This window comes from Mustelus asterias, chromosome 4, assembly GCF_964213995.1.
Source record: "Mustelus asterias chromosome 4, sMusAst1.hap1.1, whole genome shotgun sequence".
NCBI classification, from domain to species: domain Eukaryota; kingdom Metazoa; phylum Chordata; class Chondrichthyes; order Carcharhiniformes; family Triakidae; genus Mustelus; species Mustelus asterias.
In genome coordinates, this window is record NC_135804.1 from 127,277,660 (window position 1) to 127,302,771 (window position 25,112).

The 25,112-nt window shown below is 49.6% G+C and overlaps 1 protein-coding gene across 2 annotated transcripts; it reads left to right on the plus strand.

Moving 5' to 3' along the window:
• The first annotated feature begins 7,206 nt into the window (after positions 1–7,206).
• On the plus strand, positions 7,207–23,873 carry LOC144492984 (transcription cofactor vestigial-like protein 1). Of its 2 annotated transcripts, none has more exons than XM_078211735.1 (4): positions 7,207–7,428; positions 8,064–8,300; positions 16,906–17,331; positions 20,878–23,873. In XM_078211735.1, the coding sequence occupies exons 1-4, from the start codon at positions 7,416–7,418 to the stop codon at positions 20,919–20,921; spliced, it is 720 nt and encodes a 239-aa protein (XP_078067861.1). In that variant the 5' UTR covers positions 7,207–7,415; the 3' UTR covers positions 20,922–23,873. The 2 variants fall into 2 exon arrangements, with proteins under 2 accessions (XP_078067861.1, XP_078067862.1); XM_078211736.1 differs by having other exon boundaries at positions 7,230–7,428; positions 16,906–17,208.
• Positions 23,874–25,112: the final 1,239 nt, after the last annotated feature.

Sequence of the window (25,112 nt, forward strand, 5' to 3'; positions counted from 1 at the left end):
GTTCAGAGGGCAGTTGAAAGTCAACACATTGCTGTGGCTCTGGAATCACATGTAGGCCAGACCAGGTAAGGACAGTAGATTTACTTCCCGAAAGGACATTAGTGAAGCAGATGGGTTTTTCCGACAATCGACAATGGTTTCATGGTCGTGATTCTTGATTCCAATCTGCCGTGGCGGGATTCGAACCCAGATCCCCTTTTTGAGTCGGTTAGGATTGTATACGCTGGAGTTCAGAAGAATGAGGGGAATCTCATCGAAACCTATAAACATCCAGTAGGACTAGGCAGGGTAGATGCAGGAAGGAGGTTTCTAATGGGGGTGCTGTCCAGAAGCAGGGGTCACAATCTGAGGATACAGGGCAGACTGTTTAGGACGGAGATGAGGAGACATTTCTCCACCCAGAAAGTGGTTGAGGCCAAGAAATTGTCTGACTTCAAGACACAGTTAGATATCGCTCTTTGGGGTGAAGGAGATCAAAGGATATGGGGGGAGGTGGGATCATGTTAATGAGTTGGATGATCAGTCCTGATCATAATGAATGGTGCAGCAGGTTCAAAGGGCTGAATGGCCTACTCCTGCTCCAATTTTCTATGTTTCTAAGATCTATAGGGCAGCATGGTGGCACAGTGATTAGCACTGCTGCTTCACAGCGCCAGGGACCTGGGGTTCGATTCCTGGCTTGGGCCACTGTCTGTGTGGAGTTTGCATGTTCTTCCCATGTCTGCGTGGGTTTCTTCCGGGTGCTCCAGTTTCCTCCCACAGTCCAAAGATGTGCAGGTTAAGTGGATTGGCCATGCTAAATTGACTCTTAGTGTCAGGGGGATTAGCAGGGTGAATGCGTGGGGTTATGGGAATAGGGCCAGGGTGGGACTGTGGTCGGTGCAGACTTGATGGGCTGAATGGCCTCCTTCTGCACTGTAGGTATTTTATGATTCTGTGATCTTTAGCAGCTCTTACACACCATGCCTGTAGCCACACTGGTAAGAACCAGTTACCAACACACCACCTCCTGTGTAATATATACATGAATACACATTCTGCACATATAAATATTATAATATAGGAATATATATGCATGTATACATCTTGTTAATTTCAGGTCTACACTCTGTCCTTGTGTAAATGAAAGTCCATGTGTGTGCGGGTATCTGAGTACATGTGAATGTATGTGTCTGTGCACATGTGTGTGTTACAGTCCCAGTTGATGCTATAACTGGATGGAAAGATCTCATAATGAAACCCTGGCTCAATAGACCATAGCGTTTATCTTCTTTTACAAAATGTGGAGGCACAGGCTCAGAGGGCCACTCACTAGTTTCAACAACAAGAAACAAAACATTTACTAAACATGAAAGTCAGATTAATATACAAAGCTCCCGTTATTTCCCCCTTAGCTTAATGAATACACACAGACTTTAAGAATAACACGGATTACAAAGTATATCTTAAGCTGCAATCATCTCATTAACACACAAAGTCCCTTTGATGCATGCAACATTAATGTTTGTGGATTTCTCCTCAGAATTCCCCCAGGTGATTGCCACATGAGAGTTTCCAAACTCCATTCCCAAAAACAAGTTAAATCCTCTCTGACAACAATGCCTTCCCTTTAGCAGTTTGCATTCCCAAATCCAGTCCATGTTTTCCAAATGACACTTTAAAACAAAGCATCCGCTCCAATTTTAGCAGTGAGCCCAGTCCAGGATTTACACCAACCCCTTTTGGATTTCTTTGTCTTGACTGCTGTACAAATTGTTCACAATTGCTTTAACTCTCGATTCCCAGACTCTTATAAAAATGGCATCAAACCTTTGAGTTACCTCTGAAGTCTGCTATCCCACATTAAATCTAGTCACTACATAGAAACATTGGAATTAGGAGCAGAAGTTGGCAAATTCAGCCCTTCGAGCCTGCTCCGCCATTCAATCAGATCATGGCTGATCTCTCCCTGGTCTCAAATCCACCTCCCCACCTGTTCCCCATATCACCTTATCCTTTTTTATTAGAAATATATCTATCTCCTTCTTGAAACCATTCAATGATTCAGACTCCACCGCGCTATGGGGCAGCGAGTTCCATAAATTCACCACCCTCTGCGAGAAGTAATTCCTCCTCATCTCAGTTTTAAATCTACCGCCTCTCAACCTATACCTGTGACCTCTTGTTCTAGATTGCCCCATAACAGGAAACAGTTGGTCTATAGTTACTTTATCAATCCCTTTTAAAATGTTATATACCTCGATCAGATCCCGTCTCATTCTTCTAAGCACCAGGATGTTAGCCTGATTGATTAATCTCTCCTCATACATCAATTGTCTCTTTAACTCAGAACACTTTGTTTACTCATCCCTGAATTCTTCTCAACAATACCGTGGTCTCTGTTCTCTTAACTCCAGTTATCTCAGACATTCTTTCTACCCCAATTCCCTGGTTATCTGGACTGTAACTTGCTCCTTTAGAACAAGTCTTTGCAACTCCCTTGTCCTCATAGAATCATAGAATCCCTATGGTGCAGAAGGAGGCCATTCAGCCCATTGAGCCTGCACTGACGATAATCCCACCCAGGCCCTATCCCCGTAACCCCACGTATTTACACTGCACGCCCCCCTGACACTAAGGGGCAATTTAGCATGGCCAATTCACCTAACCTGCACATCTTTGGAGTGTGGAAGGAAACCGGAGCACCCGAAGGAAACCCACGCAGACACGGGGAGAATGTGCAAACTCCATACAGTCACCCAAGACCGGAATTGAACCCGGGTCCCTGGCACTGTGAGGCATAAGTGCCAACCACTGTGCTGCCCAATATGTCCTGTTCAGCCTTTCCTGTTCACTCCACACTGTCCTGTTTCTAAATGCCTATGTCAACTAACCAATCCCCATACATACAAACGTCTTTGTCCAGCATGAATCTAACCAAAGGCTTTAGCCTTCCAGGCACAGAAACATTAACTTAAACCCACTTAAAACTATACTGTATTTTTAATGTTTACCAAAACAAATATAAATCCCTTAAAATGACTTTTCTTTTTCTAACATGTGTCTCCGCATGTTTCTGTGAACCTGGGTGTGTGATAATGTCTCTGTATGAGTGTATTTGAGTGTGAACATGTGTGTGTATTTGTGAGAGTGCCTGTGTCATAATGTGTTAGTGTGTGTGAGTTTGCGTGTGAGTGAGAATGTGTATGAGTGTGTGTGAGTGTGAGTTTGAGTGTGAGTGAGTGTGAGTTTGAGTGTGTGAGTGAGCATGTGTGTCCAAGTGTGAGTGAATGTGTGTGTGAGTGTGTGTGGGTGTGAGTTTGAGTGTGTGAGTGAGTGTGTGTGTGAGAATTTGAGTGTGTGAGCGAGTGTGAATGTGTCCGAGTGTGAGTGTGTGTGTGAGTGAGTGTGAATGTGACCGAGTGTGAGTGTGAGAGTTTGAGTGTGAGTGAATGTGAGTGTGAGAGTTTGAGTGTGAGTGAGTGTGAGTGAATGTGAGTATGTGTAAGAGTGTGTGTGAGTGAGTGTTTATCTTTCTCTTTTTCTCTGGCTGTCTAATTCTCACGGGATCCAGGATGAGGTAGCCAAATGGATACAAAATTGGCTTGACAGCAGAAGACAGAGGGTGGTTGTAGAGGGTTGTTTTTCAAACTGGAGGCCTGTGAACAGCGGTGTGCCTCAGGGATCGGTGCTGGGTCCACTGTTATTTGTCATTTATATTAATGATTTGGATGAGAATTTAGGAGGCATGGTTAGCAAGTTTGCAAATGATACCAAGATTGGTGGCATAGTGGACAGTGAAGAAGGTTATCTCCGACTGCAACAGGATCTCAATCGGGGAGCGATGGCCTAATGGTATTATCGCTAGCCTATCAATCCAGAAACTCAGCTAATGTTCTGGGGACCCGAGTTCAAATCCTGCTATGGCAGATGGTGGAATTTGAATTCAATAAAAAATATCTGGAATTAAGAATCTACTGATGACCATGACACCATTGTCGATTGTCAGAAAACACATGAGGTTCACTAATGTCCTTTGGGGAAGGAAATCTGCCATCCTTACCTGGTCTGGCCTACATGTGATTCCAGAGCCACAATAATGTGGTTGACTCACAATTGCCCTCTGAAATGGCCTAGCAAGCCGGTCAGTTGCATCACGAAGGCAGTTCATTACCACCTTCTCAATGGCAACTAGGGATGGGCAATAAATGCTGGCCAGCCAGTGCCCATGTCCCACAAACAAATATTGTTAAAAATTGGCCAGTGGGCTGACGAATGGCAGATGGAGTTTAATTTAGACAAATGCGAGATGATGCATTTTGATAGATCGAACCAGGACAGGACTTATTCAATTAATGGTAGGGCGTTGGGGAGAGCTACAGAACAAAAAGATTTAGAAGTACAGGCTCATAGCTCCTTGAAATCCCCAGATACCCCGGGCCTGATGGCAACTATCCTAGACTGCCCAGGGAGACAAGAGATGTAATTGCTGGGCCTCTGACGGAAATCTTTGTCTCTTCATTGGACACAGGTGAGGTCCCTGAGGATTAGAGGATAGCGAATGTGGTACCGTTATTTAAGAAGGGAAGCAGGGATAACCCGGGTAATTATAGGCTAGTGAGCTTGACGTCCATGGTAGGGAAGTTGTTGGAGAGGATTCTTAGAGACAGGATGTATGCGCATTTAGAACGGAACAATCTCATTAGTGACAGACAGCATGGTTTTGTAAGAGGGAGGTCGTGCCTTACAAATTTGGTGGAGTTTTTTGAGGAAGTGACAAAAACGGTAGATGAAGGAAGGGCCGTGGATGTCGTCTACATGGATTTCAGTAAGGCATTTGACAAAGTCCCTCATGGCAGGTTAGTTAAGAAGGTTAAGGCTCATGGGATATAAAGAGAGATGGCTAGATGGGTAGAAAACTGGCTTGGCCACAGGAGACAGAGGGTAACAGTCGAAGGGTCTTTTTCCAGCTGAAGGTCTGTGACCAGTGGTGTTCCGCAGGGCTCTGTACTGGGACCTCTGCTATTTGTGATATACATAAATGATTTGGAAGAAGGTGTAACTGGTGTTATCAGCAAGTTTGCGGATGACACGAAGATAGCTGGACTTGCGGATAGTGATGAACATTGTCGGACTATACAGCAGGATATAGATAGGCTGGAAAATTGGGCGGAGAAATGGCAGATGGAATTTAATCCAGATAAATGCGAAGTGATGCATTTTGGAAGAACTAATGTAGGGGGGAGTTATACAATAAATGGCAGAGCCATCAAGAGTATAGAAACACAGAGGGACCTAGGTGTGCAAGTCCACAAATCCTTGAAGGTGGCAGCACAGGTGGAGAAGGTGGTGAAGAAGGCAAATGGTATGCTTGCCTTTATAGGATGGGGTATAGAGTATAAAAGCTGGAGTCTGATGTTGCAGCTGTATAGAACGCTGGTTAGGCCACATTTGGAGTACTGCGTCCAGTTCTGGTCGCTGCACTACCAGAAGGACGTGGAGGCTTTAGAGAGAGTGCAGAGAAGGTTTACCAGAATGTTGCCTGGTATGGAGGGTCTTAGCTATGAGGAGAGGCTGGGTAAACTGGGCTTGTTCTCCCTGGAAAGACGGAGAATGAGGGGAGACCTAATAGAGGTGTACAAAATTATGAAGGGTATAGATAGGGTGAACAGTGGGAAGTTTTTCCCAGGTCGGAGGTGACGATAACGAGGGGTCAGGGCGTCAAGGTGAGAGGGACGAGGTATAACTCAGATATCAGAGGGACGTTTTTTACACAGAGAGTGGTGGGGGCCTGGAATGCGCTGCCAAGTAGGGTGGTGGAGGCAGACACGCTGGCATCGTTTAAGACTTACCTGGATAGTCACATGAGCAGTCTGGGAATGGAGGGATACAAGCGAATGGTCTAGCTGGACCAATGAGTGGCATAGGCTTGGAGGGCCGAAGGGCCTGTTTCCTGTGCTGTACTGTTCTTTGTTCTTGTTCTTTGAAAGTGGAGTCACAGGTGGACAGGGTGGTGAAGAAGGCATTCAGCATGCTTGGTTTCATTGGTCAGAACATTGAATACAGGAGTTGGGGTATCTTGTTGAAGTTGTACAAGACATTGGTAAGGCCACACTTGGAATACTGTGTACAGTTCTGGTCACCCTATTATAGAAAGGATATTACTAAACTAGAAAGAGTGCAGAAAAGATTTACTAGGATGCTACCGGGACTAAATGGTTTGAGTTATAAGGAGAGGCTGGATAGACTAAGACTTTTCTCCCTGGAACCTAGGAGGCTTAGGGGGTGATCTTATAGGGGTCTATAAAATAGATCAGCTAGATAGTCAACATCTTTTCCCAAAGGTAGGAGAGTTTAAAACTAGAGGGCATAGGTTTAAAGTAAAGTTTTATTTATTAGTCACAAGTAAGGCTTACATTAACACTGCAATGAAGTTACTGTGAAATTCCCACACTACGGCGCCTGTTCGAGTCAATGCACCTAACCAGCACATCTTTCAGATAGGGGAGGAAACCAGAGCACCCAGAGGAAACTCATGCAGACACGGGGAGAACGTGCAAACTCCACACAGATAGTGACTCAAGCCAGGAATCGAACCTGGGTCCCTGGCGCTGTGAGGCAGCAGTGTTAACCACTGTGCCACAGTGCCACCCCGTTTAAAGCGAGAGGGGAGAGATACAAAAGGGTCCAGAGGGGCACTTTTTCACTCAGAGGGTGGTGAATGTCTGGAACAAGCTGCCAGAGGTAGTAGTAGAGGCGGGTACAATTTTGTCTTTTAAAAAGCTTTTAGACAGTTACATGGGTAAGATGGGTATAGAGGGATATGGGCCAAATGCAGGCAATTGGGACTGGCTTAATGGTAAAACCTGGGCGGCGTGGACAAGTTGGGCCGAAGGGCCTGTTTCCATGCTGTAAACCTTTGTGACGAGGTATGGACACTCTGTGTGTTTCTCTGAGCTTGCCCAGCCTCACTTCTCCATTGAACTTCCTGTTCAGCCTGAGGATTTGTATCATTCTCTGATACGAACCATCCACAGCCACAGCGCTAGTTGTCAGACGACATTCTTTCATCAATTTTAAAATAACCACACAAAGTAAAACTGGAGGACAATTCCTCTATCAGCAATGCTAAGTGATGCGCACGTTTCTAAAGCTAAGCTGGGATCGTTCCTCATTCCTGAGCTTGGTAAACGAGTTGGTGAACATTTTTCTGACAGAGCTGAAACCACAGCCTTGCTGACTGCTGTAAGAGAGGGTGGAATTAACAGCTCTGTCCTCTCCAATCAGTCCAGGCTGCTTCACTCACACAAACTTGCAGCAAAGCCTGGCGTTTCCCTGCCATGTGGCTGCTGGGATGATTAGCCACTCCACTGGTATCCAGCTGACAGTGAGATTTGAACAGTTTCAACACCGTGGATTGTCCTGCCTGCAGACTGATGGAGGAATCAGGTAAGGAACTGAGACAGAGCCCCAGACACCTGTGCCGCCGTGCTGTTAACCAGAGAGCAGCCACTCAAACTGGGCCAGAGATCAGGAATGTAGCTGTCAGTCTTTAGAAATCACTAGTTACCCTCAGTTGGAATATCGTGTTCAACTCTGAGCGCCAAAGCTCCGGAACAATATTACGATGCAGAGGGAGTTGATTGGAATGGTTCCAGGGATGGGGGAGTTTATGTGTAGAGATTGGGAAGCCGGGGCTGTGAATGTGCAGAAGAGATGATCCAGAGGAATCTGAGAAAGGTGTTTAAAATTCTGAGGTGTTTTAATGGAGTAAATAAGGAGAAACGATTCCCAAAAGATACAGGCTGAAGGGAATTGATAAAAGGATCAAAGGTGAGATGATTGTGTTTTATGCAGTGAGCTGCTCGAAAGGGCAGTGGAAGCAGATTCAGTAACTTTCTACAGAAAGTTGGGGAAATATTTGAAAGTGTCGATATGTTCAGGGTTCTGGGGAAAGGACAGAGAGTGTACACGGCAGAATCGCTCTGTCTAATGTATTCCCTAAGTTTGGGTTTAGACAATATAAGGAGGGTATCGGTAGTCACTGGGATCTGAAGGGTTTAATATTCTCCCCGTGTTGACAGGAAAGATTGTCCAACAAAAGAAAGTGGAAAATTCCGATCCGGAGGATGGGAACCCCGGAAACAGCACAGTGCGATCCCACAGCACCGAGGGCAACACTCATTACATGGTCTTCACTTACTTCAAAGGGGACATCAACAGCAAGGTGGATGAACACTTCAGCAGGGCACTGCAACAAAGCAGCACTCCCACAGACAGCAACTCGAAAAGAAAAACCCACAACATTGAACCAAAGAGAGGTAAGAGATAGGAGCTAGCGTGTGACTGTGTCCTAGCAGTTCATGTCAGCGGCAACAGATTGGAAATGGAAATCACTGCCAGGATAAAAGCTTCTTTTTAGGAACCATCATCTCAATTCATGGCAAAATCCAACAATGTCAGCGTCAAAGCCCAGTTATTGTACCGCAATCAGAGGCTACACTGACAGAGGGTGCTGGGATCAATCGCAGGTCAGAGAGACCCCAACCATTCACGAATAATTAGAGTCTGAGGTCAAATATTAACACAATGTGGGTCAAATGCATTTAGACACAACTTAGGTCAGTGATAAGACTTATAGTGAAAATGTTGTGGGTTCACATCAACAATTACTGTCAGAGGGTCAGTACTGCAGGAGTGCCTAACCTGTCAGAGGGTCAGTACCAAGGGAGTGCTGCACTGTCAGAGGGTCAGTACTGAGGGAGTGCTGCACTGTCAGAGGGTCAGTACTGAGGGAGTGCTGCACTGTCAGAGGGTCAGTACTGAGGGAGTGCTGCACTGTCAGAGGGTCAGTACTGAGGGAGTGCCGCACTGTCAGAGGGTTAATACTGAGGAAGTGCCACACTGTCAGAGGGTCAGTACTGAGGGAGTGCCGCACTGTCAGAAGGTCAGTACTGAGGGAGTGCCACACTGTCAGAGGGTCAGTACTGAGGGGGTGCCGCAGTGTCAGAGGATCAGTACTGAGGGAGTGCTGCCCTGTCAGAGGGTCAGTGCTGAGGGAGTGCCACACTGTCAGAGGGTCAGTACTGAGGGAGTGCCGCACTGTCAGAAGGTCAGTACTGAGGGAGTGATTTGATTTGATTTGATTATATTTATTATTGTCACATTTATTAACATGCAGTGAAAAGTATTGTTTCTTGCGTACTATACAGACAAAACATACCATTCATAGAGAAGGAAACGAGAGAGTGCAGAATGTAGTGTTACAGTCATAGCTAGGGTGCAGAGAAAGATCGATTTAGTGCAAGGTAAGTCCATTCAAAAGTATGACAGCAGCAGGGAAGAAGATGTTCTTGAGTTGGTTGGTACGTGACCTCAGACTTTTGTAAGTTTTTCCCGACGGAAGAAGGTGGAAGAGAGAATGTCCGGGGTGTGTGGGGTCCTTAATTATGCTGGCTGCTTTGCTGAGGCAGCAGGAAGTGTAGACAGAGTCAATGGATGGGCGGCTGGTTTGCGTGATGGATTGGGCTACATTCACGACCTTTTGTAGTTCCTTGCAGTCTTGGGCAGAGCAGGAGCCATACCAAGCTGTGATACAATCAGAAAAAATGCTTTCTTTGGTGCATCTGTGAAAGTTGATGAGAGTCGTAGCTGACATGCCAAATTTCCTTCGTCTTCTGAGAAAGTGGAGGCATTGGTGGGCTTTCTTAACTATAGTGTCGGCATGGGGGGACCAGGACAGGTTGTTGGTGATCTGGACACCTAAAACCTTGAAGCTCTTGACCCTTTCTACTTCATCCCCATTGAAGTAGACAGGGGCATGTCCTCCATTACACTTCCTGAAGTCGATGACAATGTCCTTCGTTTTGTTGACATTGAGGGAGAGATTATTGTTGCTGCACCAGTTCACCAGATTCTCTATCTCATTCCTGTACTCTGCCTCGTCATTGTTTGAGATCTGACCCACTACGGTGGTGTCGTCAGCAAACTTGAAAATCGAGTTGGAGGGGAATTTGGCCACACAGTCATAGGTGTATAAGGAGTATAGTCAGGAGGCTGAGAGCACAGCCTTGTGGGGCACTGGTGTTGAGAATGATCGTGGAGGAGGTCTTGTTGCCTATCCTTACTGATTGTGGTCTGTGAGTTAGGAAGTTCAGGATCCAGTCGCAGAGGGAGGTGCTGAGGCCCAGGCCATGGAGTTTGGAGATGAGTTCCGTGGGAATAATAGCGTTGAAGGTTGAGCTGTAGTTAATAAATAGGAGTCTGACATAGGTGTCCTTGTTATCATGGTGTTCCAGGGTTGAGTGCAGGGCCAGAGAAATGGCGTCTGCTGTGGACCTTGTTGCGGCGATAGGGAAACTGTAGTGGATCCAGGTAGGCCGGGAGGCTGGATTTGATTCGAGCCTAACTGACTAACCTTCCAAAGCACTTCATAATGATGGATGTCAGAGCCACCGGCCAATAGTCACTAAGACACGCTGCCTGGATTTTCTTAGGTACCGGGATGATGGTCATCTCCTTGAAGCAGATAGGGAGCTCAGATTGTTGTAAAGAGAGGTTGAAGATGTCTGTGAATACCCCCGCCAGCTGATCCGTGCAGGATCTGAATGCACGTCCGGGTACCCCATCCGGGCCAGTTACTTTCCGTGTGTTGAACTTCAAGAAAGCTGCTCTGACATCTGCAGTGGTGACCCCAGATACAGGTTCATCCGAGGCTTCCAGAGTGGAGAGCATGCTCTCGCTGACCTCTTGCTCAAAACGGGCATAGAATGCATTGACCTCATAAGGGAGGAGTGTGTTAGTGCCGGTGATTTTACATGTCTTCATCTTGCAGCCTGTTATGTCTTGCAGACCTTGCCATAGTCAGCGGGGGTCGATGTGGCTATCCTGGGACTCTAGCTTGGTCCGGTGCTGCACTGTCAGAGAGTCAGTACTGAGGGAGTGCTGCATTGTCAGAGGGTCAGTACTGAGGGAGTGCTGCATTGTCAGAGGGTCAGTACTGAGGGAGTGCTGCACTGTCAGAGGGTCAGTACTGAGGGAGTGCTGCACTGTCAGAGGGTCAGTACTGAGGGAGTGCTGCACTGAGAGAGTGTCAGTACTGAGGGAGTGCTGCACTGTCAGAGGGTCAGTACTGAGGGAGTGCTGCATTGTCAGAGGGTCAGTACTGAGGGAGTGCTGCACTGTCAGAGGGTCAGTGCTGAGGGAGTGCTGCACTGTCACAGGGTCAGTACTGACGGAATGCTGCTCTGTCAAAGGCTCAGCACTGAGGGAGTGCTGCACTGTCAGAGGGTCAGTACTGGGGGAGTGCTGCACTGTCAGAGTGTCAGTACTGAGGGAGTGCTGCACTGTCAGAGGGTCAGTACTGAGGGAGTGCTGCATTGTCAGAGGGCCAGTACTGAGGGAGTGCCGCACTGTCAGAGGGCCAGTACTGAGGGAGTGCCGCACTGTCAGAGGGTCAGTACTGAGGGAGTGCTGCACTGTCAGTGGGTCAGTACTGAGGGAGTGCTGCACTATCAGGAAGCATGTTCCATATACTGTCCACTCGCTTACTGAGGTAATCCTCCCCGGTGTAATATTGTATTTTCTAAGTGTCTCTTGTGGGAACATTTATCATGGACACTGGGGAAACTCTCCCGCTCCGCTTCTGAAATGTGCTGTGGCATTTCCCATGGCCGCACGAGAGGGCAGATATGTCTCCAGTTTAACAACTTACTAGCGAGACAGTGCTGCCTCATGCACAGCTTTTGCTCAGTTCAGTCCTGAACTGAGCCTGACTTTTGTATTCAAAGCTTTGAGGGGATTTCAGACTAAGACCATGTGACTCAAAGGCAAGAAACAGACCGGTTAGCCTCATGTCAGTGTGGGGAAAATGCTGGAATCTTTTATAAAGGATGTGATAACAGAACACTTAGAAAATATCAACGGGATTAGACAAAGTCAACGTAGATTTATAAAAGGGAAATCATGTTTGACAAATCCACTGGAGTTTTTTGAGGATGTCCCGAGTAGGATAGATAAGGGTGAAGCAGTGGATGTGATGTATTTGGATTTTCTGAAAGCTTTTGATAAAGCCCCACATAAGAGGTTAGTGTGTAAAACTGAAGCATATGGGACTGGGGGTAATATATTGGCATGGATTGAGAATTGATTCTCAGACAAGAAACAGAGAGCAGGAATAAATGGGTCCTTTCCACAATGGCAGACAGTGACCAGTGGAGTCCCTCAGGGATCAGTGCTGGGACCCCAGCTACTCACAACATACATCAATAATTTCGATGAGGGAACCGAAGGTAATGGCCGGGATTCTCCGACCTCGCCCACGGCTGGGATTCTCCAGTCCCGCTGCTGTGAATGGAGATTTGGCTGAGCGCCAAAATCTCCGTTCTTGCTGGCAGCGGTAACAGGGTGAACGAGATGGGAGAATTCCAAGTTTGCTGACGAGGTGAAACTTGGTGGGAATGTGAGTGGTGAGATAGGATGTTAAAGGGATTTAGACACGTTGAGTGAATGGGCAAATAGGTGGCAATGCAGTGTAATGTGGATAAATGTGAAGTTACCCAATATGGATGGAGAAACAGAAGGGCAGAGTATTATTTAAATTGTAATAGACTGGGAAATATTGATGTACAAAGGGACTTGGGTGTCTTTGTACACCAGTCACTGAAAGCAAACATACAGGTACAATATATGTTAATGATTTGGATGAGGGAACAAAATGGAACATCTCAAAGTTTGCAGATGATACCAAGTTGGGTGGAAGGGTGAACTGTGACGAGGATGCAGAGATCCTTCAGAATGATCTGGACAGGTTGGGTGAGTGGGCAAATCAATAGCAGATGCAGTATAATTTGGATAAATGTGAGGTTATTCACTTTGGAAGCAAAAACAAGAAGGCAGATTACTACCTGAATAGTTGTAAATTGGGAAAGGGGAGTGTGCAGCAAGACCTGGGTATCCTTGTGCACCAGTCGCTGAAGGTAAACATGCAGGTGCAACAGGCGGTAAAGAAGGCAAATGGCGTGTTGGCCTTCATTGCGAGAGGTTTTGAGTACAGGAGCAGGGATGTGTTGTTGCAAATATACAGGACCTTGGTGAGGCCACACTTAGAGTATTGTGTGCAGTTTTGGTCTCCTTTTCTGAGAAAGGATGTTCTTGCTCTCGAGGGGGTGCAGCAAAGGTTTACCAGACTGATTCCGGGGATGACGGGACTGATGTACAGGGAGAGATTGATTTGGTTAGGATTGTTTTCGCTGGAGTTCTGAAGAATGAGGGGGGATCTCATAGAGACTTATAAAATTCTAACAGGACTGGACGGTAGAGCAGGAAAGAAGTTCCCAATGGTGCGGGAGTCCAGAACCAGGGGTCACAGTCTGAGGATTCGAGGTAGACCATTTAGGACTGAGATGAGGAGACAATTCTTCACTCAAAGAGTGGTGAGCCTGTGGAATTCATTACCACTGGGAGTAGTTGATGCCAAAACATTGAATATATTCAAGAGGCTGCTGAATATAGCACTTGGGGCGAATGGGATCAAGAGGTTATGGGGAGAAAGCAGGATTAGGCTATTGAGTTGGATGATCAGCTATGATTGTGATGAATGGTGGAGCAGGCTCGAAGGACCAAATGGCCCCCGCCTGCTCCTATCTTCTTCTTCTATGTTCCTATTACAGCAAGCAGTTGGGAAGCAAGTGGTATGTTGGTCTTCATTGCAAGATGACGGCACTCAGGTACCAGGGACTCAGGCTCAATTCCAGCCTCGGGTGATTGCGTGGAGTTTGTACATTCCCTCCGTGTTTGTGTTAGTTTCCTCCGGGTGCTCCGAAGATGTTCAGGGTGGGGGACAGAGCATGGTAAATGCATGGGGTTACAGGGATGGGGGAGCTGGGCCGAGGTAAGATGATCTTTTGGAGAGTCGGTGCAGACTTGATAGACAAAATGTCCTCCTTCTGCACTGTCAGGATTCTATGCATCTTATGATTCTATGACTTGAGTGCAAGAGTAATGATGTCTTACTGCAGCTGCACAGGGTCTTGGTGAGACCACACCTGGGTTACTGTGCACAGATTTGGTCTCCTTACCTAAGAAAGAATTTACTTGCTGCAAATCTGCTTGGTTCCAGATTCACCGACAATCAAAACTTCCAACAAAGAATATTCTCTTCATTCGCGTAACAGCTATGTGAACACTGGCACTCTGCCCGTGCTCCCGGGAATAACTCCCACACTCCCGGGAATAACTCCCATGCTCCCAGTAATAACTCGCCCACTCTTGGGAATAACTCCAACGCTCCTGGAAATAACTCCCACGCTCCCAGGAATAACTCCCACACTCCCGGGAATAACTCCAGCAATCCCGGGAATAACTCCCACACTCCCAGGAATAACTTCCATGCTCCCAGGGATAACTCCAACGCTCCCAGGAATAACTGCCAAGCTCCCGGGAATAACTCCCATGCTCCCAGGAATAACTCCTATGCTCCCGGGAATAACGCCCAAACTCCCGGGAATAATTTGCCCACGCTTGGGAATAACTCCCACACTCCTGGGAATAACTCCCGCACTCATGGGAATAACTCCCATGCCCCCGAGAATAACTCCCATGCTCCCGGGAATAACTCCCAAACTCCCAGGAATAACTCGCCCACTCTTGGGAATAATTCCAGCGCTCCCAGGAATAACTCCTTCACTCCTGGGAATAACTCCCAAATTCCTGGGAATAACTTGCCCGCTCTTGGGGATAACTCCAGCATTCCCAGGAATAACTCTTGCACTCCCGTGAATAACTGGCCCACTCCTGGGAATAACTCCAACGCTCCCAGGCATAACTCCCGCACTCCCGGGAAGAACTCCCGCACTCCCGGGAATAGCTCCTGCGCTCCCGGAATAACTCCCGCACTTCTGGGAATAACTCCGGCGCTCCCGGAATTGCTGGCTACACAATATCAGTGCATGGTGTACGGTCAGTTCCTCTCTGATGATGAAGAATGTTTGGAGCTCATTCTGACCAGTCCCCTCAAACTGTTGTGATCTTGTCGGAATGTGGTGTCCGTCTGTAAGGCCCGATTGAGTTCCAGAATTCTACAAGAGGACAGCACCTCTATCAGCATGATGTCTGTGACTTCCTCATAATCTGCCTGCTCTGTATGGGAAGGAGGCTCAGCAGAGGCCAACCAGCCGAGTACGGCTCCTTCCCACGTCGATAACGCTGCGACTGTAGCATTGCAGCTGTGCAGGCGCAGTGTGGAGAAGCTGTTTTAAGATGGTGAAGAGTGGCTGATGGTCAGTTTTAACCGTTGCGAGACGACCGAATATAAAGTCATGGAATATCTGAGTAGAGCGAGGAGTTCCTCTTGGGTCTGCGCTCAGCGAGTCTCACTGTCAGGGAGGGTGCTTGGAACAAAGCCTATTGGCCTGTCATTCTGGATACAGAGTGTGCCATGTCACCCAAACACAGATACAAGGACAGGCAGTGCAGCATCACCCAGCAACAATACAGGGAATGAGAAAGACCGTCTGCTGGGTGTCTATTCCGCAATGGTTGTCTGCACACTTGTTGTGGAATTCAGAGTTACTCTCTGGGTTTATACGCTGGAAGGTGTAACTGTCTCCCTTACAGAAGGAAGACGAGAGGCAGCAAAGGATTCTTCAGCCATCTTGGTGTCCGCTGATAGGTCCGAAGCTGCAGTCACAGTATTGGATGGTGCGGACAGCAGCTTCATCCAGAGATTGTCTGGCACACACAAAGCTCGCATGTTGATGTGTGTAGCTAATAACTGATCCGTGTGATATCTCCACCTAGTTTGTCTTGAGTTTGAACTGGAAAGGAGATCGGGCCGGTTTGAACCAGTACCATCACATCTTGCTGGTGCGAAAGCTCCATGCCAGACCTTGCTCTTCTGCTGAAACAAGCATCGTGTTGGCGGGAGTTCAAGATCCAGAAGTTGCAGATCTTGCCGGTGACATCATCAGGTTTCCATGCCTGATTTACATACATTATAATACATTTCCATCTGATTAAAACACCCGCCCCCAGCAGATATTCACCCCCACATCTCTTCAAACCTGTTCCAACAAGTTCACCCAGACCTCAACCTGTTGTGGGGACCCCCCCCCCCCACCCCTTCCCCCGCCCCCACCCCCGGGGGTATAAAGGTGAGTATAGCCCTGAGGCAGAGGGACATAGCCAGACTGTGACCTAGCAATGCCCTCCGGCACTTCCTCATGGTGCAGGTTGGCACCATGCCTGTGGCAACCTGACAGTGTCGGGGGGGCAGGCCCCAGTGGGAGCCTCATGGGGGAGGGGGCAGGTTATATATGGTGGTGATTGGGAACAAACATGGGAGTTGGGAATGGCCGTGTGGGAGGGGGTTGGGGGAAGGGGTCTGATGTTCGGGGAGGTGAATGTTGGCTCTGATCAAGGGCGGGGTGGGGGGTGGGGGGGGGGGGGCGGACAGGGGGAGCCCTTGAGACCTAGGGCAGGGAGGTTACTTTTTGCTTTGATCATGGCACCCAAATTGAGTGCAGCCAGGCTTTGCCGGTGCTTGAGGTCCCTCCCCCCATCCCCCTGTCCCCCATCCCCCGTCCCCCAGTTCCCCGCCCCCCCGTCCCCTCGTTCCCCTGTCCCCCCATCCCCCGACCCCCTCCCCCCCCCCGTCCTGCACTCCCCGTCCCTCTGTTTCCCCCCCCCCCCCCCACCACTCCCACCTCCCCGTCCCCTCCCCCTCCCCACGTGCCGGTGTGAAACTCGGATGTTTTTTTTTGTGACAGAGTGCGGTAAGATTTGGAGAGGAACAGACGCCGGAAACGGCATTCTGCCATTTTTTGTTAAGATTCCCTTCATTCTCGGGATTAACAAACCAGGAACACATTCACAACTGCTCTAAAGATTGAATTAAATGATTTCAATATATTTATTCTCATTTTCTAGATGAGAAGCAGTCCAGGCACCAATGGAGTCCTCCAGCTCAGATGTGGTCCAGCCCTTACCGTGGACCCACCCTGTCCAGTGTGCCCATGAGTAGTGCCAGCGTGCCCATGCCGGTGTCTCAGTACAGACCGGACAGCCACCAGAACCTCCGGCAACAGCCTCACGACCCGTGGCTCTTACCCAGTGTCAGCCGACAGAGTCTTGACGCCAACATCTATCATCAGCCAATGCCTGAGCTACATCGAATGATGCCTGCTGCAGTGAGCAACCGACAGTACAGCTCTCTTCTGGTGCCACTGCGAGGTGAGAGGGCAGCAACTGAATCCAACCAGCAACAAACTGCCCCAAAATCAAACCTCACACCCACCTGGACAGCTCCCGATCCGGAACTTACTGAAATGAGGCCAAGTGTGAACCCTGACGTCGGTAAGGCAGTTCACCTCCAGAGCAATGAAAGGAAAATATCAATTCTTTATTCATTCACGGGATGTGGGCGTCGCTGGCTAGGACAGCATTTATTATCCATTGCTAAGAGAAGGTGCTGGTGAGCTGCCTTCTTGAACTGCTGCAGTCCCTGAGGTGTAGGTACACCCACAGTGCTGTTAGGGAGGGAATTCCAGCATTGTTATTAGACAATAACACGGCAGCACAGTGACACAGCGCTTGGCGAGGGGGCGGCACAGTGACATAGTGGGGGGAGGGGGGGACACGATGGCACAATGGTTAGCACTGCTGCCTCACAGTGCCAGGGACCTGGGTTCGATTCCCGGCTTGGGTCACTGTCTGTGTGCAGGATCTGTATGTTCTTCCTTGTCTGCGTGGGTTTCCTCCCACACTCCAAAGATGTGCAGGTTAGGCTGTTGGCCAGGCTAATTTGCCCCTTAGTGCCAGGGGAATTAGCTCGGGTAAATACAGAGTTTACACTGAAAGGGCCTGGGTGGGATTGTTGTCGATGCAGGCTCGATGGGCCGAATGGCCTCCTGTACTGTAGAGATTCTATGACTCTATGATGATCAGTCTGTCCCTGAGGCGTAGGTACACTGCTATTAGGGAGAGACTCGGATTATAAACTCCTGCCCCTGAGGCTGATATTCCCAAAGTAAGTGTGAATGCTTATTAATTACTGAAAGGTATTGGGTGGCTAGTTTCTTTTCTCTCTTTGTTGGCTGATGCAAGCCCGCTGGGCTGAATGGCCTCTTTCTGCACTGTAACCTTCCGATGGTTCACTGCTAACTAATCGCTGGGATTGAATAATTCCAATTACCCATTAACACAATTCCAGTCCCCAAAATCAAAGTCACTGATCTTATCATCGGCCCAAAATAGTGAAGTCTTTGGGGATGAATTTCTCGCTGCCGACAGTCTGAGAGTTTAGGCCATCATTAAACTAATCAAACACATGTTTTAAATCCCCCTTATTGGCCACAAAAAGCCTGTTTTGTAGCGATGTCAGCCATTTAGAATTCGTTGTGAGGTTGAATAGAAAGATCAGTATTTCTCGCTTGTTGCCCTTGAGGTGTCACTGGGCTGGATCTTAAGGGCTCTCTCTCCGTCCGTGAGATTGCCAGCGGGGGGCCACAGATCCGGAAAAACCCGGAACTCGGGAATCTCACCAGCGAGATCTCGATCTCCCATTTTCACCTCCGCTCGCTGGTGACATCATCAGGTTCACGGCCATGATGGAGGAGAACCGGATTTGCATTAATTTAAAAAATTTTGAATCAAATTAAAGAGTTTCCAGAATTTCCCCACTCACGAGATTCTCACCCCTCCCGATGTGATGTCACGTTGGTGTAGTTGACAACCGGATCACCAAGATGTGAACCTGTCGTGGGATCGCACCTGGGGGTGCAAAGGTAACTATAGCCCCAGGGAGAGGGATCTAGCCAGACACTGCCTCAGCACAGGTTGGCTGTGCCAAATTGACAGTGCCAAGCTGTGCCGGGACAGTCCTAGGGGACAGTGTCAGGGGTCAGTGCTGGGGGGCAGTGCCAGGGGGCAGTGCCAGGGGACAGTGCCAGGAGGCAGTGTCAGGGTGTAGTGCCAGGGGGCAGTGCCAGTGGGTAGTGCCAGGGGGCAGTGCTGGGGCAGTGCCAGGGGGCAGTGCCAGGGCAGTGCCAGGGGGCAGTGCAAGGGGGCAGTGCTGGGGGCAGTGCCAGGGGGCAGGTCTTTGTGGGAGCCTTGCATGTGGAAATGTATCCTTTTGTAGTGAGGCGGAACAGACACAAGAGAGTGTTGGGGATGTTGGGGATGATTGGGGGGAAGGGGGAGCGCTGATCGGGGGAGAGTGAGTAATGATCGGGGGGAGAGTGAGTGATGATCGGGGGGGAGAGTGAGTGATGATTGGGGGGGGAGTGAGTGATGATCAGTGGGATAGTGAGTGATGATTGGGGGGGAGTGAGTGGCGATCGGGGGGGAGAGTGAGTGATGATCGGGGGGAGAATGAATGATGAACGGAGGGGACAGTTAGTGATGATCGTGGGGAGAGTGAGTGACGATCGGAGGGGTCAGTCAGTGATGATCAATGGGAGAGTGAGTGATGATCGGGGGGGCGATGATCGGGGGGAGAGTGAGTGATGATCGGGGGGAGAATGAGTGACGATTGGGGAGTGAGTTAATGATGATCAGGGGAGAGTGAGTGACGATCGGGGGGGGGCGATGATCGGGGGAGAGTGAGTGATGATCGGGGGAGAGTGAGTGATGATTGGGGGAGAGTGAGTGATGATCGGGGGGAGAATGAGTGACGATCGGGGGCGATGATCGGGGGAGAGTGAGTGATGATCGGGGGGAGAGTGAGTGACGATCAGGGGGAGAGTTAGTGACGATCGGTGGAGAGTGAGTGATGATCAGGTTGAGAGTGAGTGACGATGGGGGAGAGAGTGAGTGATGATCGGGGGAAGAATGAGTGACGATTGGGGGGGGCGATGATCGGGGAGAGTGGGTGATGATCGGGGGAGAATGAATGATGATTGGGGAGTGAGATAGTGATGATCGGGGGAGAGTGAGTGACGATCTGGGGGGGGGCGATGATTGGGGGAGAGTGAGTGATGATCGGGGGGAGAGTGAGTGATGATCGGGGGGAGAGTGAGTTACGATCCGGGGGCGATGATCGGGGGAGAGTGAGTGATGATCAGGGGGGAGAGTGAGTGACGATCTGGGGGGGGCGATGATTGGGGGAGAGTGAGTGATGATCGGGGGGAGAGTGAGTGATGATCGGGGGGAGAGTGAGTGATGATCGGGGGGAGAGTGAGTTACGATCCGGGGGCGATGATCGGGGGAGAGTGAGTGATGATCGGGGGAGAGTGAGTGATGAACGGGGGAGAGTGAGTGATGATTGGGGGAGAGTGAGTGATGATCGGGGGGAGAGTGAGTGACAATCGGGGGGCGATGATCAGGGGAGAGTGAGTGATGATCAGGGGGGAGAGTGAGTGACGATCAGGGGAGAGTTAGTGACGATCGGGGGGAGTGAGAGTGATGATCGGGGGGGGGCGATGATCGGGGGGGAGAGTGAGTGACGATGGTGGGGAGAGTGAGTGATGATCGGGGGAAGCGGTGATCGGGGTGGAGCGATAATCGGGGGGAGTGGTGAGCGGGGGGAGCAGTGAGTGGGGGGAGCAGAGACCGGGGGGAGCGGTAAGCGGGGGGGAGGGAGGAATGGTTTTCCAGGTTGAATCCTTTAAAGATGGCCAATCTCTGAGCAGCTGGGATTTGCAGGCATCTTTAGGCCACGCCCACTCTGATGGTGTGAAACACGCCCCCTTGATTTTTCGGCAGTGTGTGGTAAGATCTGGAGGGAAACACACCGGAAACAACACTCTGCCGTTTTGGGTAAGATTTAGCCGGTCTGAAGTTGGCATCATCTGAACAGATGTGATGGAAGTGAAGAAACTGGGAGAATGGGCGGAGCTGGTAGCAAAATGTTCAGTTGGAATGTGGCATTATTCGATCTAATTTTTCCTGTTTTTCCTGTAGGTTTTCAACATCCGCAGAGGAGGAAGGATATATACTGGTATTAGACTCAGCGGCACACCTTTAAACTGATCCCAAATACAAGCCTGAGCTTCACCATCCAGCCAGTTCCACCACTGCACTCTCTGTGTAATCTCTCTCCATACTGGCTGCTATCTCTGAGCCCTGACACTCGCAGTGCGGCTCCTGGTGATTTTGAGAGAGTCGTCTGTGAAAAGACAGGGGAACTGGATATAAAATGTGTAAATTCTGGGAATGTATTTATCCTACCCTATGTAGCGGGCTTGATGAGCCAGTGCCTGTTCTTCATTGGCTAATCGGGCAATCAGAAACGACCTGTACAAAAGTGCCACATTTTTCACTCAGACTTTGCCAGGCCTTGGCCCATAACATCCTCGGCAGCTCAGCACACAGCTTTGGATTGTCAAAGGCACCTTGGTGCAGGCGCTGAACATTCATCGCTGGCCGTTTTCTGAAGGTGAAGACAAGAAGACTGGGTCAATGCTTTTTCTCAAGTTTAAAATCGGGTTTTGAAACTCAACATATCAGAAAAAAGCACAAACAGCTTGTACCAATGCAGTTCCATTAACATCGGAGAGAAACCTCACAAAGTGTGTCACAGGAGCATTGTCTAACACTGACACTGAGTAACAGAACAGGAATAGGGAGGGAATTCCAGGCTTCAGGGAGGGAATTCCAGGATTTAGGGCCAGGCTAACAATGGGAGGGCAATGAAAATTTTCACAGAATCTTTGACAAAGGAGGCCATTCAGCCCATCAGTCTGTACTGGCTCACTGGAAGAACATTCCACTGAGTCCCACTTCCCGCCCTATCCCTATAACCTTACACATTATTTATTTCCAGATACCAATCCAATTCCCTTCTGAATGCCTGGATCGAGCCTGCCTCCACCACCCTCTCAGGAAGCTCGTTCCAGACTCCCAAACACCCTCTGGGTGAATATTTTTGCAACCTTTCTACTCCTCTGCCCTTGATTCTGAGTCTGTGCCTTCTAGTTCTTGATGTACCCTTGAGTGGGAGCAGTTCCTCACTATTTACCCCTTAGGATTTTGAATACCTCTACCAAGTCTCCTCTCAGTCTTTTTTTACTCCAAGTAAAGCAGACCCAGCTGCCCCAGTCTGTCCTCATAGCTCCCTATCTCCGGAATCACTCTTGGGAATCTGCCTGTGCCCAGCAACATTCCCCCCTCACCCCCACACGCCCACCTTCCCTGTCTCTCCTAAATGCCTGGTACCCAGGAATATTTAATGCCCAGGGTGGCCCTTCTTTGAACAAGGTTTCTGTGTGAGCAAAAATTGGGAATGTACAAAATGCCGGAGTTAGAGGAACGCAGAACTCAGAGGGTGTGTGGTCTGAGGGAAAGAGGTAGGGAAGAGTGAGGCTGAGGAGGGAGTGAGGATATGGAGGGAGTGAGGATGTGGAGGGAGTGAGGATATGGAGGGAGTGAGGCTGTGGAGGGAGTGAGGATGTGGAGGGAGTGAGAATGTGGAGGGAGTGAGGATGTAGAGGGAGTGAGGATGTGGAGGGAATGAGGATAGGGAGGGAGTGAGGATAGGGAGAGAGTGAGGATAGGGAGGGAGTGAGGATGTGGAGGGAGTGAGGATGTGGAGGGAGTGAGGAGGTTGAGAACGGAATGAGGATAGGGAGGGAGTGAGGATAGAGAGGGAGTGAGGCTGTGGAGGGAGCGAGGGTGTGGAGGGAGTGAGGATATGGAGGGAGTGAAGATATGGAGGCAGTGAGATATGGAGGCAGTGAGATAGTGGAGGGAGTGAGGATGTGGAGGGAGTGAGGATGTGGAGGGAGTGAGGATGTGGAGGGAGTGAGGCTGTGGAGGGAGTGAGGATGTGGAGGGAGTGAGGATGTGGAGGGAGTGAGGATGTGGAGGGAGTGAGGATGTGGAGGGAGTGAGGATGTGGAGGGAGTGAGGATGTGGAGGGAGTGAGGATGTGGGGGGAGTGAGGCTGTGGAGGGAGTGAAGCTGTGGAGGGAGTGAGGGTATGGAGGGAGTGAGGGTATGGAGTGATTTGGAGACAGGGTAATAATAGATGAAGTTGAGGGGGAATCTCGCCATCTATTTACTGACAGGGAGGTACGCTGATATTAACAAAGTACTAGTCACTGAAATTCCAAAATCCCCTACATTAATGATTTAAAAAACCTGAAATGGATTGTGTTTAACTTTTACAATCTCACTATAACATTAACGGTCTGATAGCCCAGGCTACTGACTGACTGCGATTCAGGGAATCAGGCCAACTAGCCAGGAATGTCTCAATTCTCAGGAAATTGAACAGTCAGTTCAGGTATTCTGGGAGATAAATTAAACCGGCATCGAAAATAATTCATATCATTCTCAATTTCTTGATAAACTGTTTTGTTTATCAGTTACAAAAATAACAGAGATGGGAAATGCAGATTGGTCGATTATCATGTGGACAATAAGAAATAGGAGCAGGAGGTAGACCACTCGGCCCATCGAGCCTGATCTGCTATTCAATATGATCAAGGTGGATCTTGGGCTTCAACTCAACTTTCTGCCCACTCCCCACATCCTTTAATTCTCCGAGAAAGCAAAAATCTCTCTGTCTCAACGTCAAATTTATCCAGCAACGGAGCATCCACAAGCCTCCGTGGTAGAGAATTCCAAAGATCCTTGAGTGAAGTAATTTCTCCTTATCTCAGTCCGAAATGATTGTCTCCTTATCCTGAGACTGTGTCCCGTGTTTTAGATTCCCCCGACCAATGGAAACAATGGCCGCGATTCTCCCAAAAGTGCTGAATTGGTGGGAGAACTGTTCTAAATCCTGACTGTTTTTCCAGTTCAGCTTCTCACCTGAATCTCCCCACTCGGTGCACGGGAGGTCCCAATCATGAATCTCATTAAAATCCCAGGGGGGCGGGGCCTATTCATGCCGGAGTCTGACAGTTCTGGAACTCTGCGCATGCGCAGTTGACCCGATCTGTCAGACTCCCCATTTGCTGGCCAGCTCAGCTCAATCACTGGGACACCCACAGTGCTGCCCCTCCAGCCCCCCACCGCGCCCCTCCAGCCACCACCCCCCCCTCTCTCCCCCCCCCCACGGTCCGATCGCGTTGCTCACAACAATTCCTGGGCCAGCACTGACCCCCCCAACCCCCACCCCGGAGCACACCGATGTCCAGCCCTCCGCACCCAGCAGTGGCGATCCCCCCACCCCCCTCACCGCAGCAGACCCACCCACTGAGCCCCTCCTCCCCCAGGGTCAGAGGTCCCCCCCAGAGGCAAAACTACTCCCCCCCACCTTGGCAGACCACCTCCCCCACCCCCCACCCCCAGCCCGCCCCAAATGCTGCCCTCGCTCCAGCCCAGACCAATCCTGGCTGCAGAGTGGCAGTGGGACCCCCAACCCCACCGATCACCTCTCGGCCCTGCCCACAGTAGGCCCCTACCCCTTGGCATGGCTCAATGCCCAATGGGCAGTGCCCAGGTGTCCCCTGGGCATGGGCACTTTGCCCCTTGGGCAGTGTCAGGAGGCACAGGCTGGCACTGCCAGGGTGCCCCCATGCCCAGGGGCACCACTTTCCCACCGCCCAAGCCCCTGGGTGGTCCCGATTGCCCCCCCCCCCTCATTCCGGCAGGGTCTCCCACTAGTTCCCTGAACATGGGAGCTAGTCTGAACCCCACCGGAATGAAATAGTCCTGGCGGGGTGGGAGATTCAATGCAAATATACATTTAAAATACATGCAGAAAAGATTCAAATTACTTACCTGCCTTCCCGCCGGTTTCCAGCGTGGTCTGACCGGCGACTGTTTGCCGGCTCTGGGAGATGTGCATGCGTTCCCAGCGCATGCTCAAACCCCGGAACAAGGCCAGAGACGTGTGTCTCCCACTCCGACCCGCCAGAAAAGTTGCAGGTGGCGATGGGAGAATCGCGGCCAATTTCTCAGCCTCCACCCTATCAAACCCCGACAAACATTTTCAGGTTCCAATGAGATCACTTCTCATTATTCTAACCTCCAGAGAATATCGACCCAATTTACTCAGCCTCTCATCCCAGGGCAACCCCATTTATCCCAGGAACTAATTGTGAATCATTGCTGTATCGCCTCCAATGTATCGCCTCCAATGGAAATGTTTCTTTTCTTAAATGTGGAGACCAAAACTGCCCACAGTATTCCAAATGTGGTCTCACCAAGACCTTGTCTAACTGCAGCAAGACTTCTTTATTCCTGTT